The sequence below is a fragment of the Anneissia japonica genome, unplaced genomic scaffold (assembly GCF_011630105.1).
Source record: "Anneissia japonica isolate Jap-2015-1 unplaced genomic scaffold, ASM1163010v1 scaffold11799_len232112_cov184, whole genome shotgun sequence".
In the NCBI taxonomy this organism is placed as follows: domain Eukaryota; kingdom Metazoa; phylum Echinodermata; class Crinoidea; order Comatulida; family Comatulidae; genus Anneissia; species Anneissia japonica.
In genome coordinates, this window is record NW_022708567.1 from 87,000 (window position 1) to 107,527 (window position 20,528).

General features: G+C 33.5%; 2 protein-coding genes across 6 annotated transcripts in view; both read right to left on the bottom strand.

Annotated features, from left to right (window-relative positions):
• Positions 1–434, bottom strand: part of LOC117106532 (probable ATP-dependent RNA helicase DDX58) — a 21,701-nt gene extending 21,267 nt beyond the window's left edge. For all 5 annotated transcript variants that reach the window (XM_033247905.1, XM_033247904.1, XM_033247902.1 and 2 more), the window contains exon 1: positions 214–434. The gene's annotated coding sequence lies outside the window, so the exon portion shown is untranslated. The remainder of the gene's footprint in view (positions 1–213) is intronic.
• Positions 435–971: 537 nt separating this feature from the next.
• Positions 972–20,514, bottom strand: LOC117106536 (guanine nucleotide-binding protein-like 1). The gene is made up of 11 exons (XM_033247913.1): positions 20,052–20,514; positions 18,775–18,928; positions 17,812–17,899; positions 14,218–14,415; positions 9,779–10,061; positions 8,998–9,087; positions 7,895–8,050; positions 7,322–7,500; positions 6,936–7,107; positions 4,906–5,046; positions 972–4,307 (listed from the first exon to the last, which is right to left on the bottom strand). The coding sequence occupies exons 1-11, from the start codon at positions 20,146–20,148 to the stop codon at positions 4,012–4,014; spliced, it is 1,854 nt and encodes a 617-aa protein (XP_033103804.1). The 5' UTR covers positions 20,149–20,514; the 3' UTR covers positions 972–4,011.
• Between the last annotated feature and the right edge of the window lie 14 nt (positions 20,515–20,528).

A 20,528-nucleotide genomic window follows, 5' to 3' on the forward strand; every position in this document is an offset into this window, starting at 1 on the left:
TAGCTAGAGTATCTGATTCTGGAGCTGACAAAATACTGGTTATTACTGTTTTGTTAGTTTCAACACTTTGATATAAGTATGAGCTCTATAAAAATGTCAAAAACCTGTTGTCTGTTAGTTGAAACCACACCCAAAATTCACATTCAATCTATATCATAATGGCTGAAAATCAAATCTGCCACAAACCATTCCATGCAAGATATGCCTACTCACATATATGCTCTGATTACTTCTTGTATTTTGCTCACTGAAAATTCATTTCATTGTCGATATGTACTACATTTCTCCGAAAAATTGTGAATACCTCTTCAATGGCGAACGTATAACGAACGAACCGTAGACTTATGCCCACATTTTGAATAACAATGAGATATCCTGTTGCCATTGCTTATGGCTTTGTTACTGTGTTGACTCCGTATGTACCACAGCTGACCTCACATTCGATACGCTAAACCGAAGACATTCTAAAATTAGCGTTTGGAAATTTTATACAAATCTGAGAATAGGATATTCCTACTACTGTATATGGAACTGAACTTCCTGGTCTTAGTATTAAAAGTCAGAGACGTCTTCATAAACATTGCTACAAAATGGTCAGAAGTAGCACAAAAATTAGTGGAATTATGACGAGTGTCTCCTCCAATAGCTAAAGGAAGGCCATCATGAGTTCTTCGTAAGCGTGACATTTGGAATTTTACACAAAGCTAGGAATAAATTTTAAATCGTTTACTGTGTTAATCTGTAGAAGGTTTAAGCCTTTTTGAAGGTGTTACCACAGAGATACAGTATACACAGGCGGGTGACGACTTTTCCTAAATTGGAACAGTTTGTACCTAAGCTTTGTGAAATGGTCAGGTTGCATATTAAAGTGGAATACCCAGTCAGTCTACAGAGAGTGAATTAGATATTATTATAATAAATAATTCCCAATATTACACACATTATGAACTGATATGTAATTCAACAAAAAATATGTATTACCAATATAATTTAATCTTTTATTCATTTTGAATATGCAATACATTATAACATATACAGCTGAGCCAAATATAGATGATTAAATTGTGTCAAATCTGCATAAAGATGCCAACATACCATGTTTTATCAAGGAATATAATTAATAATTACCGTACTAATATAAAGATAATATGTTTAAAACTCACAATTCAACATTTGTCTAAAATAAATTAGTATCAATGTGTGCTTTTAGCTTCATAGGCTAGCTACCTACTGAGATGTTACCATGGACTAAGTAACAACTTAAAAATAATCTTGGGCATCATCATCATTGAATACATAATTGCAGACAGACTGAAAGAATAATAACATCATTTCAACTAAAAATAATAAATACATGTCACCCCCTAATTATAAACCCTCCTAATGAAAAACCACCTTTCTGTGGTCCCAAATGAACAATCGTCTTTTATCTATATTATTCTAATTAGAGACCGAAGCTACTAAAGACCATAGAAAAGGTGGACCCAAAAGTGGTCTTTAATTGAAGGGAGACCTGTATTAACAAAAAGTAATAATTAAAATAATATTGACAATAATAAAAGTTAGAAAATACAGATCAAAAATACAAATTTTACTATCAAAACAATATTTATCCTTTAGAAAAAACAGGCCAACAAGAAAATGACAATAACAAAAAAATAGGTAAAATGGCAACACCAACTTTTTTATAATAAAAAAAAAACAAAAACATATATAATATAAAGAAGAATCTTATTTGGTTTTTAAAAAAATGTATGCGCTGAAACACTATTCCCATACCCTAACATTGTTAATTGATCTTAAAGATATTCTGACTCTGATTCCAACACTCAATCTCTCAATTACGGTACATGCTTCAATTGGCTTTATATTAAGAATGTTTAAGCTGCTTTCTCATCAGATTCTCTGTGAATAAATATAGGCCTGTATCATTTTACTTGAAAAAGAATTTTATATAAAATATTTGAGTGAAAAACTGTTAAGATTTTAATAGTTATATAATTGCATTTTCTATATTCTATTTTCTATATGAGAATCAATGAGTGTAAAAAAGGAAAAGAAAAAAAAAAGTGAAATAGTACAGAAGGAATGCAGTATAACTGTATTGTAATCTACTGTAATGGAATTGATGCATTGATGAATAAGTTTTAGTTGTCATACCACAAGAGAAAAAAGTCTGATCAGATTCTTGTGACACATTTTTGTTGTTACATGGCTCTAATGTTCAAATTGGCTTAGCAATACAGTACTAAGAGTGTTTAAACACTACCTGATCAGCCACGCACACTTCAATGATTTTGACAAATGGCCCTGATGACATGCTCCAATTTGTTTAGCAAAATAAGAATGGTAAAACACTACTAATCAGAATCTTGTAATTCAACAATATTTCATGTTTGCATATATTTTTTAACTTTCCTGAATTCAACAACATTTTGTGGGGGGGGGGGATAGAAATGAAAAGACATAAATCATTCTTGATAAAAACTTTAAACATCTCCGATCAAATCACATATTTATATACTAAAGGTTTATGGGTAATATTAATAATATTTATATCATGCCGTTTGTAGTTCTTAAGCTCTGTTCACAAAAAAAAAAAACCTGCTGTATGCCCATATATAGTCATGCTGTGCCTATATATGGTCATGATGTGACGTCATCATGACCATATTTAGGCATGTCACTGTCACATGTTTTTGTCAAATAAAAATTAGATAGTCGGGACAGGACTTAAGGCTATTGCTTTCAGAAGATTGACCATGTGCCCCTTCTCACCATTATACTTGCTTTTTGGACCAAATTGTGATTTATTAAACATTTACATTGCCTTAATAAATCATATTCCAAATATGGACATGAATCATTCCATTATCTAATGGATAGTACTAGTCCTCCTTAATCAACTATGAACATAAACAATGCTTTGTTAATTTGCTAGAGTTAAGAAATAGCATAGATAAACTTGAAAATCTAGGTAGGGCCTAGGCGTACTGTATATTTGTATATGTGCAAGTGCAAGAAGGCCGGTAGGCATGGTGATAGGCTAGTAGGCATGTGTTGGCCAATGTGCTAAAACACTGCAGGCAAATGGCAGAATGGTCAGTGTGTCAAGGTGCCCAATGTAAATCTTCCAAGATTTAAGATTTCAAGATTCAAACAATATAAACATTGAGAGTGCATCTGATAATTATACTGTAACAATGTTAACAATATTTGCTTTTAAAACTTGCTACATTCTACGGATGGTATATCAATTCCATGATTTCAATAACAAAAAAATAATAATAATAATAAAATAAATAAAATAATATTATTAATAACATGAATAATAACAAAAATAACAATAAATGTATCTTAAACAATAATAAAACCTGTAATAAAAATAGAAATAATATCATAAAAAATGATAAAAATATTGTTAAATTTAATTCCTCATGCCTGTAATTGCCTGTAGCAATTAACTGTTACCATCAAAATCAACTTTTTGTCATTTCTCAAAAAAATTGATAAAAGAACATAAAAGTTATAATAATAAATTGAAGATAAATAATAAAAATATAAAGATAAAAAAATTATATATTTAGATCATTTAGAGTCCATTTTAAAATAATCAATTTATGTATGATCTAAAAAAATTCTGGTTATATTCAATCAACGTAAACGTGATTTAACAAATGAACCAATGTCACATTTCGATCACTTCCTCCAAACTGCTTCTACTAAGGATTTCACAAAAGCACTTGACTTTTCCTGGCTTCAAATTCAATGCTCAACTGATAGGTTCAATGACTATGCTCAGTGGCAAGGTTTAAAAGCTAGGCCCAACAGTTAGGCTCAGCAGATAGCCCAATGGCTAGGCTCAACGGCTGGGCTCAAAAATTTGTCTTTGCTTCTAACAGGCAATACCGTCCAAGGTCGGGGCTCGTAACATTATTCTCATCAGCAACGATGTGTTTTTCCTCATTTTCCACACCTATAAATCACCTATCAAACTTTCATTACCAAATCCTATCTCAGTTCATCTTCATTGTCTCCACCATTCATTGTTAACAATGAAAATGCATTGTTTGTCTTCAGTGGCAGTGTATCTTTAACCTTAGTCCTCCTCTCATCCTCATCATCTTCATCGTCCTCTCTCAGAGGGTCAGATTCTCTTTCAAGGTCATTGCTCTCAACATCTGCATCGCTGTCGTTTTCTGAGCTTGTAAAATCTGAGCAAGGAATTCGACTCTGTTCTTGAAGTTTCTTGTGCTGTGCCTGTAATTGTGCTATTTCCTTGGTTTCAGGATGGTTTTCCCAAATTGCTGAAAGAGGAGGAATTAAATAAATAGTATTTAATAAGAAACAATAATAAATGTGTTTTAAGTACAAGAAAATAAGCAAATAGTAAGAAATATATACAAATAGATTATATCATTATAATTCATTATTCTTATGTTTTGCCCATTGAGCAGTTTATATTTGATTTGATGCAAAGCAGCATAGTGACTCCAACATCTAAATACATTTACTGAACATTAGAAATATTTTCATCAGATGAAATAATTTCATATGGCTCTCTTATACACATCCAAATCTGTATCTGAACATAGCTGTGTCCAGAACACAACCTGATAGGATAGATAATGCAAGTGGTGCAATGATTGCCTCTCTCAAATAAGTGCCACGCTAAACATTTGTTTTCCTCTAACCACTGATCTCTAATACGTGCTGCAAATTTTATTAGAGATAAAAATATGTGTTGTATGTATGGATTATTAATTAGCATTACAACAAATGAGATAGGCCATAATAATGTATAATACTAGGTACCTATTAAACAACTACTATGTTTTGTAACATTAGCACCTCTCTCGATTAAGTTTTGTGGTGCTTATTGAGTTATGTACAATACTGACTTACATTTTGATTTTGTATATTCTGGTGGTCTCATGCACATGCAAAGCCTGCCTTCTACAGCCAGTCTGAGAATATTATTTGCAGCTCTATAAGTATCATTGCGGCCTGCCTTGGCTGTCACAAAACCTCGCTTTTCTGCCCAGGCTAAAGAGTAGAGACAAAATGAGGCGGTGATTAGGATTTTATAAAAATATTATAACATAATTATAACACTAAATGAAAAAGTGTTTACTAGAAAAAAAAAAGTCAAAATTCGCGTCAGTCGAATTTTTCAAAAAGTCCCAATTCTTTCTTATGTATTACTGTGTAAATTGTTTGTTTAATTCGAATTTTCATAATTTGAATTTCGGCTATATCGACGGAATTTTCCGGTCTGGATAGGCCGATTTTAAAGTAATTTCAACCACACAAGTCGAAGTTCCAAATTTTGTAGCGCACATGGGAAAATACACAGCCGTGGGAAAATACAAAGTTCAATCCTTGTTGAACGGCAACAAGTTAGCCAAGTCAAAACTAACATCTCAGACAGCGCGATGTGGAACTTGGCTCACACGATTGTATGTCGTAAGTTGCAGTCTACTCTCACAATACAGACACCCCTCCGGACTGCTCCAATGTTCAGTTTGTCGTCCAGTTCAGTTTATAGAACTTGTATTGAACCCATTTTGAACAAGATTGTTGTAGTCTGGGCCTAGCTATTTAATTAATTTATCAAAGCCCTGGATTCTTTTGACTAGGCCTAGCCTAGGCTACACAAGTTCAACACATTATTTAATAATACGTACAGTACCTGTTGTTTTGCTGTACTGCTCAGCAAATTTAATTATTACCAATAAAATTGATGCGATTTTTATATTGTTTTTGCGTGCATTTCTTTAGGTCTAATTATATTTTTCCAAGCACACATTCTTCGTTGGGCAATGCCACTTGCTGGTCGGCAGTCTAGTTGTAAACAGAATAGGTCGCACCCCCAAAAAACTCTGCCTGCCCGCCAATTGGTCCATTTTCGTGGGGTGTTTTGCACTAGACATGTGCTTCGGCTATGATGACGTCAGATCGCCCAAAGTTTCATAGTGCGTGACAGTAAACAAGTTCGGTGTAATCAAGAATGTTTTGTTAAACAAATTTATAAAACAAAGCAAAAAACAAATAAGAAACCCTCATGGTTTTATTTTAGAGGTCAAATCTAAATAAACCTAACAAATTAGATTTTATTCTCTACAAATTTCCTCCGTAATGTTTTCAATAGCATCTTGAGGTGCATTTGCAATTTACACTGATGAAAAAAGAGTAACCGGTAGGAACTTGCTTTGTCGAGTTCCGTCTTTATTTCAGGTTGATTCCAACTGGTTTATAAGGATTAAAAGCAAAGAATATACACTAATTAGAACATTGGAATGCGTACCTGAATTTTACTTCATAATTTTCACAGCGTCTCGTTTTCACAGCGTGTGGTATGCTTGCCGAATAAACAATGTCTATTTAACTATCGTCTGGTTTTTCCAGTGAGTGTTACCATCCTGAATTGGACAAATCGTCCGAGATTCGGAATAGGGAGTTCATCTTTTCAGGAAAGTATTTTATTAAAAGAAGAATAGGAATGATTTTGGGAATGTTCGGTTTTGCGTGAAATTCGATTTTGTGGGCATTAAGTACACATAGTATTGTTCTATGTTAATTTTTTTTTTTTTCAAAAATTTTCAAGTCGAAATCTGTATAACTCGATCTTTTTATGCCAGTCCCATTAGATTCGACTTAGGCGGAGTCGACTGTACCAGAAATGGAAGAAAAGATCTAACTATTAATATATAAATACAACAAACTTGATTTTAAGAAAAACATACATTATTACTTTGTAAAACGTGTGCAATCATACTTTTTTTACAGTAATAACTGATCGATGATGACGTCATCAGGGGCAAAGTCCATTCGTAAACTCGACTTTACGGTACATGCTGTTGGATGCCAAAGGGGAAATGCATTCACCATCATCTAGGCTTCGTAGCAGAAACCAGAGCTATAAAAATACTTACCTTCACAGATATCCCAGGCAGACCACTGGCTGCTAGAGGCACTCTCGGAGGAGGCATCATCGCTGGGATGGCTAATCTTCAAGATGTTTACGACTGGAATCCTTTCTGCTAAGTATCCTACAGCAGTGTAAGGCATCTGTACCTGGGCTATGGGATAAATACCGGACAGAATCTACAAAGAAGAAATAGCTGGGTTAAAGTGATCCTATCAAGTACCCACTAATACTCCGTGTTGGAGAGAGAGTAATAATGGTTTAAGTGTATAAGGCGACCAAAAATTGTAAAGTGAAATCTGAATTGTAAACGCTGTGCAAAACGTTCTTTACATTCTTGGAATATGCAATAATAAAAAAAAATAAAATAATCTCAATGTAGTGCCAACTAACCTGTAATGACTTGTCAACTACTGAAGGGAAAACTAAACCAGGACAGTCACAAAGTTTTACCGTCGGTGTAAGGAAGATTGTTTGAAAGTGTTTTGTGTGACCAGGTGTCTTTGAAGTACTGACGACTTTCCGGCCTACGAGACCATTCATAAGGGATGATTTACCAACATTAGGATGACCTGATGTGGACAAAAAGTAAAGACTTCAGTAAACAACATTCAGATATAATTTTAGCAAATATTAAATAGGTCATTAAAATTGTGGGATGTAGGTGTGTCTGTCATTCTTGTAATCACACAATTACTTATTTTGACGTAAGTCTCTTAAAAATTAGGCATATTAAGCATATAAGCTTATACACATCCCCCTTCAACCATTTTCCCCCGAAATGATTTTCGCAATTCTTTCATTATTTTTTTTCTTCCTGTCTTGTCTCCATCAGGTGTTTCTTGGTCTTCCCTGTCTTTTTTTGCTTCCTCTTGTCTATTTCATGACACTTTCCTACGATTTGTTACTCCACTAAACCCTTTCTCCTGCTGTAACTTCCAGCCAATCACAACTCTAGCAACTCACCAACACAGCCAATTGTTAAGACGCCATCATTGAAGATCTGATGCTCTGTATAAAGGGATAGCTCATGAATAATATCCTCTAGACACGGATGACAGTTTATAATCTCATCGCCGCGGACCTCTGCTTCTATCTTACTTCTCCAACTACTTAAATCAACTAGGGAAAAAATGAATATGAATTAAATATACAAAACATAGTAGTAGATGTGTTAAAGGTTATGAATTTATTAAAATGCATTCCTAGTACCTGTACTGTACTACTGAGCTTATACGGTTCATGATTTACCAACAATCGTTCCCTGCATTTTGGCTGGTAATAAAAAGCTTTGATCAACAACATATAAATTGATTACAGTATTAATAAAACACCAGCAGCTCACTATATATTTGAGACTGCCTAAGGATGATTTGTGATGAATATCAGCAACAGCATAATAGCAGCAATAATGTCTAATTTATATGCATTATTTCCCAATAGAACGCAATACAAGCAAGGAATCAACTAAACTCAGAATACTGTATGTGGCTAAAGTCGGTGCAACTACAGATTAAACATCTCTCATTGATCTGTAGGATAAGTAGTTCTTAGATTGTGAAAAACATTATTAGGAGTCTGGTTATCCCACATATAAGGGCAGACATTGGGGAACCTGTCATGAGAACTTCCCTTAATCCAAAATCACAAATTATCTTCCACCCGATGATACTGTACACGGCTCTTAGGCAGTGGGGAAACTGTCATAAGGACTTTCGTTCACGCAAACCATACAGGCAAAGGAGCTGTATAAGTACTTATACAGAACTGCTCCCTTAGTATTTTGCTTTATTCAGCCTCATAATACCTTACACCAGATATCCATTATCATATGTATTGACTGTCCTGGACGGACTCAACTTGCTATAACATCTTTTATGCCCAGCTTGACTCCCTTAAACCCACTGTGGAAAGTTTATGACCTTATTAATATTATTTTGTATAGATTGATATACAAGTTCTGAGAAGACTTACTACTCCTACACACTTAAAGTCTATTACTAGAGCACCACCCCCACCCCTCCCTTCTCCTTCCTTTTCTTCCCAAATTCATTGCTTGATAGGCTTACCTTTATCCTTACAGATTGATTCACAAGCTCTGAGTAGATCCATTGGACCTACGGCACTGAAAGCCCCTCGTCGCCGTTTCCGATGTAAAACTGAAATAAAAAACCCGAAATAAAAAACCCCACTTTTATAAAAATTGTGTATATAAATGAAGAAAAAAATCAATAAATCTTAATACACAAAATCAAATGGAGATAATACACTTTTACTACTCATACAGTATATTCATAATATTCCATTTTTTAAATTTCAAGATTTTATACTTTCAACATTCTACTAGACATAGAAAACTGTTTGCAAATGCCATTACTTTTTTAGGTTTTCCCTAAACCCTGTTTCACTGACGGAAACATTCGTAGCAGTAAAGCCAAACCAGTCACTCCTCGCAAAAAATTAATTTTTAGTTAATAATAATACAGGGATAAACAAAAAATGAGAGTTATAATGTGGTAGAAGAATCATTTAAATCTGACATTGCGTTTATGAAGTTACAGGAGTTGAAACATACAGTCATATCTCAGGCAGAAACCAACACCAAATCATTAAAAATTGTTGTTTTAACATTGAAAATGGGGAAAATAACAACATGATGTATAGACATTTAAAGGTCAGTTTAGTGCAAATAACATAGGATTTCAAAAATGTTGACATTCCAGCATGTTTTGGCCATTATCTCGAAACACAATTTGTTAGGAGTGAATGGTTTGGCTTGTCTTAGCCACATATGTTAAGTTAAAATATTTGTATCTGTTTCACAGTAACCATAATAATAATTAAGTTCACCTTTTCCAGGATCAATATTAGAGCTGAAGTTTTCCTTTGGGAATGATGTGAAGCAGATAACATGAAGGCAAGGATACTTCTCACGGAAGTATGACCGCCAAGCAACCACTAACGATGGTGGCGCTAGATCAATTTTGTTCAAAACTAATATAAGATGCTTCTTCAATTCCTTGACAACATAATCGTAAAGTACCGGAGAGAAATGCAGAGCCGGGTGACGAACATCAGCTATAAGAAGAATTACGTCTGACATCTCTAACACTCTCCACAACTGTCTCCATGTCTGCAGGAAGAAAAAAATAATCATTATTATTTTTTATTAACTAATTATTGTATGATTATTTTGAGGTATAGGTATACTGCCACCCATTAAAATAAAGACAAACTCCTCAACAATTAAATAAAAATTGAACAGAACCACATAGGCCACAGATCCAAGTTTTTAATGAATTACATACGTTTACAGTACCTCAAATTGTCCTCACCCAACTAAATATTATTCTAACATTTGCTGATTGTTACCTATAATTTTTCCATTAAAAGGACAATTAAAATCATCATCTCATACTACACAACATTCCATATTACCACCAATTCCAGGATATAATTACCATGCTACTCAGGAGTGAGTTTTTCTTTTCAAGAAATATGTAAAGCAATGTTCGATATTATTAAGCTTCAATCTTGGATGATTGCAACCTAAAGATGTATTGAGTATTCATTACTGCATATAATTGATGTTTCTGCACAAGCAATGCAAATGAGATAAGGTGGGATTTGAGAGCCCGATTCACAGAGGCTGTATCCATCATTCAATAGATCTGCAGGATTTCAATGGTGTTTTGTGGTAAACTTTAAAATGCTCTGGGCTTCAAATATTAGGATTCAATTAAAATACTAGTGACATCGGATATTCCTTGAGCAAAGCAATTTATCAGCATTTATCCTCTCTTAACCCAGAGTTAATTGAGCATTGAGAAGATATAATCATTTAATGAAGAAATGTTTTTTTAATCTATGGTGACTGTTTATGTACGATTAGAAATATTCCCCAGGGTGGCAGAGCTAAAGTAGCTGTATACCCATGATTGTTTATGTATTGCGCCTTGGAATAGCATGCTTGATAGATGGCGTATTATAATTGCTGTATTATTATCTTTACTGTACATTATTAACGACCAGGATAATTATAGCACCTGAAGTATTTCTGGGGGAAGTACCACATAAATCGGAATATCATAAACAGTATTGTATAATAGCAGCAGAATTTAAAGGATTTGTGTTGAATAATAACATTAGGCCACTGGTTGCAATAATAAGAAAGCCAATACATAAAATCCTAATATATCAGAGTATCATTATGATCAATGTCATGGCTTTCAATAAAGTCAGAGTCCTAAGTATTCTTTTCATGAAGTATTGAGCCCACAGACAGTTCTGAAGAAAAAAAATCACAGCTCTAACATAATTATTCATGTTCTCTGGCTGCCTACGTATGAAGCAGAATAATATTAATGCTGATAATATTAAGATTCAGATATTAAATGAATCATTAAATATCATTTGCATATAAAACATATTGCAATAGGATAGAAACAGACATGCAATCAAACACAAAAAGAGTCTAAAAACCCTTTGCAAGAGAAAAATCAATATTGTTAGCCTCTAGTTATGCATTTTCAGGAAAGTTTAACACAATGTACCTGTAATCTCTCTTTCGAACATGTACATTGTTGTATTAGTCAAAATTGATGAATACAATTTTACAATACCTTCAATGCAACTACATTATTTCTGAGTGGGTGATGATTTTTTTCCCTTTGCATGTTCACTCTGCATTATTGCTTGTTTCTGTGCATTTAAATTCCCTCCTATGTTACTACTGCCAAAGATAATAAATAGCAGAAGATAGAGCAGCTTCCCAATATAGTGGAACATCCGTTCAAAAGGATTGTGGGTACACGAAGAGCAATTTTACTGCAACCGCGCGACGGCGCTATATAAAAATAATAAAGGCGCTGCTCTTGTTCACTTGTTTCCTTTAGTTTCTCCACTTAGTAAAATGTTCAAATTTTACTGCAACCACAGGAGTGCAAATGTTCCAAAGATTTTAATGTAAATACACGGAGCAGCTCATTCTTCTGCTATTTAAGTTCTTTGCTACTGCCCATTGCTTTAGGACAGATAAGAAAACAAGCTGACTTATTCTCTATAAGCAATTATTATAAAGGTACACACATTTTAACATGATATTCCCAAACATTAACGGCCAAAACTTTTCATCTTCTGAAGTTTTTCTAACTGGTCTATTTCAACTAAGAATATTGTACATGATAATTGCTTTCGAAATGTGAAGTTCAGGCTAATGGGAATATTCTGAAGTAAAAGAATGTTTATCAATCTTTTTAGATTCATATTATAAACGTTCTGTTATTCTAATTTTTTTTACAGAAAATGTAACATAACGTAAAATGAAAAATTATTGGTAAATTTTTAATTCTATTTTCCTTCCAGCTATTTTTTTAAAAGACTGAATTTGACAGGAGCATTTTATAAATATGATTGCCATTTCTAGGCACCTATATTCTGGAGGGGCAATATTATTAAAGTTTTCTCGACACAACTCAATCACTGCGGGGCTGAGGTGGTTGTTGACTCTAGAGCCAGCAGCATCCCCAACTAAGGCTCTTGTAGGACCACGCCACTTTGAATGGTTTAAAAATTGGGACTCCAGGCAGTAAAAAATATTGAGAACCAGGGCTGTAAAGTCCTTCTTTCATCAGCTTAGCCTCCATATTGGTTACTCATTTACTAATAACATTGCATGGGACTGCATGATTCACTCAACTTCAAGGTAGTTAAAGGTCAGCCAAATGAAACGTGACAGTTTTTATGTAGTCATTATGCAAATAATTTTCAACTTGTTGATTAAGTATGCATTGAATTACAAACATGTCTCTTTAGGGTCAAGTACTGTACCTGGACGGATATCAAGTTAGAAACAATACGTGGGAAAATGTCAACTTGCAAGAATTGCTAGTATGATCAGCAGCATTCGGTAACCTTATATTGTATTAGCCAGACAGTTTGAAAATTCCAATTGTTAACACCTGAATCCTATTGTAGGGTAGATCACAGTGGAAGTTTAAGAACAAATGTACAAGAAATTATTTGAGAAATATTTAATATGATACAGTAAATGTGGCAAAATCAAATTTTTAAAATTTAAAATCAGAGTGACTTAATGTTTAAAACATCAGAATTCGACTGAAAACCGAGTAACTGCAGAAATTTTCTTGGTAGAGCAACAGAATAATTAGGGCCCAGTGGCATTTCCATGGGGCTCAGTGGGTTTAGCAGAAACCACCTCCCCCTGTCATGGAGCAAAAAAAAAAAAGTACTGCAGTTGGCAAATTCGAGGGGAAGGGGGGTAGGGGGACACTTAAAGTACTTTTATATCCAAATATCCAAAGTCTGAGAGTGCCATTTCCGCCAACTACAAGTGCCATATTTTCTTACCCCAGTCCTCGAACATGGTGGTCTACACACTCCATTTGTGGGCCCCTTCTGCAGGTATTTCTAATTTCTGCATTATCCGCCACTGTACAGTATTGCATGGATCCTAGCCTGCTAGCGGCATGCTAAACAGTGCCATAGCCAAGATTTTTAAAAAGTGCGGGAAAATATCAGGGTGGACCAACTTCATGCGTAAATTAAAATAATGTGGACCCATTTTCTTAAAAGTTGATCTATTTTACGCAAAAATCTGGACCCATTTTCTTAAAATTTTACCCATTTTAGGTTAAATATGAGAAATCTGGAATCATTTTTCAAAAAGTGGACTCATTTTATGCATAAAATTGCATAATTTGGACCCATTTTAAAAATGTGGATCCGTTCTTTGTGGACCCATTAGAAATATTGTGTGGGACTGTCTGGCTACAGCATTGATGCTAAACACTACCTAGCCTTCAATTAAATACAATAAAAAACATTATTTTGGTTTGACCATTGTTTATTATAACCAGGGACTAAATTCAAGCCTATACACACATATTAGATAGGCATACTTATTCTGAGATAAAATCACATGACCTTTTTGAAGAGGGGGAACCTTGAATTTTTGAAGAACTTAAAAGTCATTAAAAGATCTCTTAAAAGTCAAGAAAGCTCATTTCTGGGCATCTTAGGGATTTTTTTTTTCTTTTCTTTTTGGAAGAAGTTTGAACCCCCTCCCTTCAAATCCTCAATCTTCCAGTGGGGTCTTGGGTTCAAATCAGACAATTCTGTATTAATCTGATAGATATGACATGTGCATATTCCTAGTGCACAACTATTCAATAACGTGTTTAAATTGGTCAGTTATTAATTTTGATTGATACTCTGGAAAAGTTTGTTGAAAGCCCATATTATTTTTTAGGGAAACATTCATTACTCACCTCCAGGTTACACTCAAAATAGCTAACCTCTCCAGCTGAATACTTAGCACTGATGTTACTCAGGTACTCCTGAAACATCTGCTCCTCATGCTTCTCCACTTGTTCCTTTGACAGCGTATAGTCCCATGGAGGTCTTTTCGGTATATCAAGTACCGATCCAGGTCGGTAGATATCTTCAATATTTACTTCTAATTCAGTCTACAAATGGAAAAGTCGAGGAGATTAAACATTAAAGAAATTATAGAAAATTATTGGATTTATACACAAAATACTGTAATTCTATACAATTACACAATTTTATATATTAATAGGTACATTTAGTATCAGTAGCTAACATTTTAATTATCAGTATCCTCTCTATAGTAAATTTATGTTAAGCTATTGTATAATGCTGTTTTTATGATCTATTTAAAATTTCCTCCTGTATTATCTAATACAAAAAAATTTATTGAATAAATAATTAACTGTACATTCGTACATTAGTTTATGGTTTATTTTCTTCTCTATGTTGTTGTTAAGCGCCTCAAGGTTGTGACAACATGAGGTGCTATATAAATCCGGAATTATTATTACCATATTATCATTATTAATTATGTACTTCATATCTGAACAATATTCCTTCCTTTGAAGATAATGGTACAGAATTATACATCTACTTTATTCTATCAGTAAATTAATAAAAAAAAAAAAAAAACATTTAAAGTGAGACTCATAGTAAAGATTAATTTTTGCTACCTTGGTCTAAAGCAACGACCAATCAGCTACGATATTAACTTAAAACAGCATTCTGATTTGTTGTATCTAACATCGAAATACCCAGCATGCCTGCATCATCATGTATTTATCGTTTGGATAGAATACCACTATGTGACAAATCCGACAGTAAACAACAGAGTGTCAACAGAATGGCATAGGAATTATGGCACACTATCAGATGGTGTTAAATTTGTGATTTACCATAATAAAAATTCTAGTAGTACAGTACTATCAATAATTTAATCATAAACATTGTGTTAATATCAATAAGCGAGGAATTATAGCATGGAAAACAACAAGAACAACAATCAACAACAAAAATAACTGAAATTAATGGAATTGTCATAAATGACCAAATAATTAAGCCCTACTCTACACTTGCAAAATTTTAGAATTCAGAGGGGACTTATTAGCATATTTGACAGCAGTGTTATTTCAAATTAATTGAGTGATAAAATGATGTGTTATACATAGGTCTATTTGATCTACTTTGTATTGTAAGTTTTGTATTATCTTTAGGAAATCAACTGTTTACACAATATCTTTACGCCACAATAAACGCTACAGGTACCTGTATTCGCAAGTAGAGCTTAGCAAAAGAAAATTATGTAAACAGCGATTGAGAGAGTTACTTAACCTAAAATTCAGTAATGTACTGTACTAACAAACATATAATTGCGGCACTAATTATTATCAAACAAAAATTTGAAGATTTAGCATCTGATATTGAAGGAATTTTAACAATTACGGTGTTTATTCATTTATGCTTTGCAGTAAAAGCATAAAATTCCTTCAACACTCACGATTCCTGGATAAAGCAATGCCTACAAAATTCTACTAAACAATAATCTTTATTGATACGTAAAACACAGAAAATGGCTTCAATTCATGATGCAAGGTTTCTGTAATCATCTTCAACAGTTAACAAGAGCCTTTCGGCAGTGTTTGTGTGATAGCAAGCCAGCATACTGTAATATCTTTAAATGCAAGTTCTTATTAGAAATTTGAATACACAGTCTTAACAGTGAAGCTATGTGCTAAAAATTTATCCATGTTTAATCAACTCGGTGTCGGAGCAAGTGTTGCTTGTGTGTAATTGAGCACAGAGTAGATTTTTCTCTTATATTTGTTCATCCAGCCAAAAGTATTATGAAAGCCAGGCTTTAGCTAATCATGGTATGGTGACAATGGGGAAATTAGATATAAAGGCTTTAATCCATATTATTTCAGTAAAGCACAGACACATATTAAGTCAAATTGTTAATATGTGCTTTGGTATTAGTGTATGTAAACAGAACATATCTTTCCTACTGTGACATAATTTATAAAAATGATATTAAAATATTAAAATGAAGTTAAATAAAACTTTTTTTTAATATAATATAATTAAAATAAATAAAAATATATGTATTATAATAAATATGAATAATTCAATATACAAATATAATATGCAAAATAAACTAATTTTATAATTAATTAATATATTAAATATTTGAAGTAATATTATATAAATAACATGTTTTATATATCATAAGGCCATATTTTTGTGATGTTTCCACTTTTTGTGAAAATCCACTTTTAATATTTAACTAATATTCATGTTTTATATCTAGATTAACCATACGATTTTAGCCCAGTGGCTACTTACAGTACTAGATGTGTGTGAACCAAAGGCCTAAGAAAATAGGTAAAACAATACTGATTAACCAACCTTCAAATAAATAGATAATATAAATATTGTATCCTTTAAGGTGCTCTTGTACAAGGCCATGGAAAATTGTTATTGTTAAAATATGTACACATTAAACCAAAATATGTAAACAATTTACAGTACATGTTAAACATTTCTATACTGTTTATTCTATTCAATGCATATGGCCTTTATATTAAGCTTTTGTTGACTATCCATAAGTTTCAGAAGATTACAACCCATGTGCTTAAACAGAGAATGGGTTATCAAAGGATAGCTAAAAATGACAAAATCATCATTATATTAAGTACTCTTTCAGGAAGGAGGGTCGCAGAAAAACAAATGTTGTACTCTTATATTAAAAATGATGAAAATAATTGATTTCTCAGTCTAGAGTCATTGGTAAAACTTGATTGCAATAGTTATCACTTTATCCTGACATTGGCCTCTTAGTATTGAATCTTTAAAATTTGTGGGAAATAAGTAAATGGATGATAGCAAGGCAATTAGTCAGACTTAAATACAAATGGTGTTTCTTTTTATATTCAGAAAGCAATGGAAAATTTGTGTGAAAATAATGCAATGATGTATTCACCATCATTATAGAGTACTACTATGTTATGTCACAATACCATGTGATACCATTCCTAGTTGCTGTCAGCGACCAAAAATGCGCTTAACCAGATCCATGTCTCCACTGACAAACCACTGATCCCAATTTCTAACGTAAGTATTATGATGTTGTATCTTAATTTTACTTTGTAAATTTTAATTTTTAGTACATTTTGATGGTAAATTATTAGGTTTTAAAATGCCTATTCCAGAAAGCCTATTCTAAACCATTAAGATTACAAAGTCATTCAGGCGTAATGACCGCTTGACCTGGTGTTGTGACGACACTTGCGTGGCACCCTATACCCAATGTCAAGCATAATGACATTTAACAGAGACTATCATCATTACTGTTTAAAATAAGGTACAGTAGTAGTAGAGTAAGTTTCACAATTATATGATGATCCTAATATTATTAATTTTGCACATAGTAATGCATACAAACCTCTGTTTTCTGTGAAAATATCTCATGCACTTGTGTACGTACAATACATGACAATAAAGAGAAACTGAAAAGCAGACGTAGAATTTCTTACCTCCGGTCGCATAGTAAAAGGCTGCATTCCTTGCTTTTTCTGCTGGGCTAACTCCTGTTTAGTTTCCTTCTCAAAATGCAGCTTATACCTATGAAAAAAAAACACAAGCATAAAAAAAAACAAAACATGGTTGTTTATATTTTTAAAGGGGGACGAGACCTCTATTTTCATATTTTATTTCACAATGAAGTCTAAAAACAACTTCATCCTCTATTAACCTTCTTAAATTAGTTTATAAAACGTCCTTCCATAAGTAATGAACCGTTCTGATAAGTCCCGCCCTTTGGATATTAGGGATCTTTCGATTGCACGCCGGCGGTAGAACGTAGAACGCAATGAAGTCAATAAAAGTCATCTGCGCATGTGAGAACGTTGAGGTCACCTCGTAGAGTAGATTCTGGAACGCAATTTGGCTAAATTTACATATGCAGAGAACGTAGGACACCAGGTAGGACAGTCACGCATGAGTGAGTCTGTTCTAGCGGCACGTCATCGCACAAATCGAAAGCTCCCTATTGTAGTTAAGGTCAGTTGTTAAAGTCTGATTGACAGTCCGGAAGGCACAGTGTTTTTCCTGTGGGTGTGAAGGGAAGTGATCCAATATATTTTAACAAAATTGTGTGCGATTATTATCAATTTTGCTTTTTAGCAATATGAAGGAAAAAAAATCACTCTCCTGTACTTCATACTTTATTTTAGGGGACAGAAAAAAAATTTTTTTTTTGTTTTTTTGTTTTTTTTAAATTTATCAGAACAATAGAATATTGCTTTTTTTCAATCGATGAGGGGTGGACTGTTTTGATTTGGCCTAAATGCAGGCCTTATTCCCGCATCAATATTTCCTAAATTTTTGACGTAGACAAGAGTGACAGTCTAATAATTTTTTCTATGTGTCCTTATGGCAACACTTTAACTTACAAAAAATAATAATTCAATAAATTAATTGCATAATTAAAATATTACCTGTTGGGATCATATTTTTTATCAGGAAAACGCCTTGATAGAAATGGCTGAAAATTTAATAATCGTACTTCTCTCTGTTCACTACTGTCCGAGCCAGAGTCAATATCTTCACTACTGTCTGGAGGCTGATGTGGTCTTGGACGATGAGGCTGGCCTAATCCAACAAAAAAATTTATAATAAACTAATTTGCAAATAGTAAATCAAAATATACATTGCATTCTAAATGTTGTGTATTTGTTCATATTGAACAATGTAAATGATAGGCCTAATTTGCAATCAAATAATTATAAATAATTTTAATTTCTATATTTTGTATTCCATGAATTTCAACTGTGCATGCTCAGGGAATTGTACACTGAATTGGTTTTTATTCCCTGGTATTTGAAAATACTGTACTGTAACTTGTTTAGGAAATCACAGGATAGCAAATGAAGTTCTTGAGTTTGAATACATGATCGGAATATAAAGTAGTAGTCACTAATGCTACTTCCCCAGAAAATTTCATCCTTGTCTTCATATACCTCTACTCATACTCTGACAGGGAACTTCTATCTCTTGTCAGAGAACTTGGACCCCTTGTTGGGAACCGTAGACTTTCTTGTCTGGAAATTTTTGGCACCGCCACTACCACACATTCCAACTCTCCCGATTCAATTGTCTCCAGAATTTTCACAAAAGAAATATAAATATTAAAAAAACTGCTAATTTGTAGAATTCTGGTACCAATAATTGAGTAATTTTGAATAAATTTTTTTCTTAAGTTTATCAATGATGTTGACGCACAGGCTTTCTGAGTGTTACATTGAAAGATCACTTTTAAAATCAATTAATTTGCTTTTCAACATAAAATTTTGACAGTCTGTTTAAGAAGGGTGAATTTTGATCCCAGCCAGTCACCTATTTAAAAATTAAGGTGGACAGCAGGCTAGCACTAGTATGGATTAGGCTACCTGGGGCCTACAGTAGTTCATAGGCCCTTGGCCTGTATCAACAGCATGCATAGACTTCGTGAATTCTGTAAGGAAAAGGTAGCATGGTATGCCAATGGTACGGTACGGTAGGCCTGGGCCTTAGATTAAAGAATAATAATACCTAGGGCCTAGGCCCTAGAAAATGTATGATAAGAGTTAATAAAATGCATTTGCGCCGAAAAAAGACCTAGCTTAGGTCTAGGCACTAAGCCTATAAAAGCCAAGTAAAATGACAACAACAGGCAGATACCTCGCCGCAGAGGCCCAACAGTTGATTTCATTTTGAAGCCCAGCAGCCTACCTACCTGGATAACGATGCGGTTCATTGCCTCGCTTTCTTTCTCGCTTTTCTTGAAGCTGCTTCTTTTTTTGCTTATTACTAAATGGTTTTTTTCGTGGCATGATCAAATTGATTGCTATAGTAAGTTTTATACCAATTAAATGTGTTCACAGTGCAATTACAGCGGAGTTACTGAGATGACGATCAAAACATCCAACGTTCTGCTGCGGCCATCTTTAAATTCCCGCTGTATGAGAAATAGCTAAAGTCACAGTGGTGTGTGTTTACATGTGGATCCCAAAGAACAAATGCGTGCTGGAGTGCCAGCATGTCGCCAAGAAAAGCCTTCTTTTTATAATGTTAATATCAATTTATTGAATAACAGATGTCATCACAATATAGGCCTAGGCCTAAATTTTAAACTAATCTTGTACAAAAACAAAATATAAAAACAGGCACGAAATGACAAAAATCGACCGCAAAATCAATGTGCGCATGCGTG

Coding starts and splice junctions, on each gene's coding strand:
- LOC117106536 (XM_033247913.1), bottom strand. CDS start 20,148: ATGCCACGAAAAAAACCATTTAGTAATAAGCAAAAAAAGAAGCAGCTT. Junction 17,900..18,774: donor AAAAAATATGATCCCAACAG/GTAATATTTTAA, acceptor TTTTTTTCATAG/GTATAAGCTGCATTTTGAGA. Junction 8,051..8,997: donor ATCAATCTGTAAGGATAAAG/GTAAGCCTATCA, acceptor TTTTTTCCCTAG/TTGATTTAAGTAGTTGGAGA.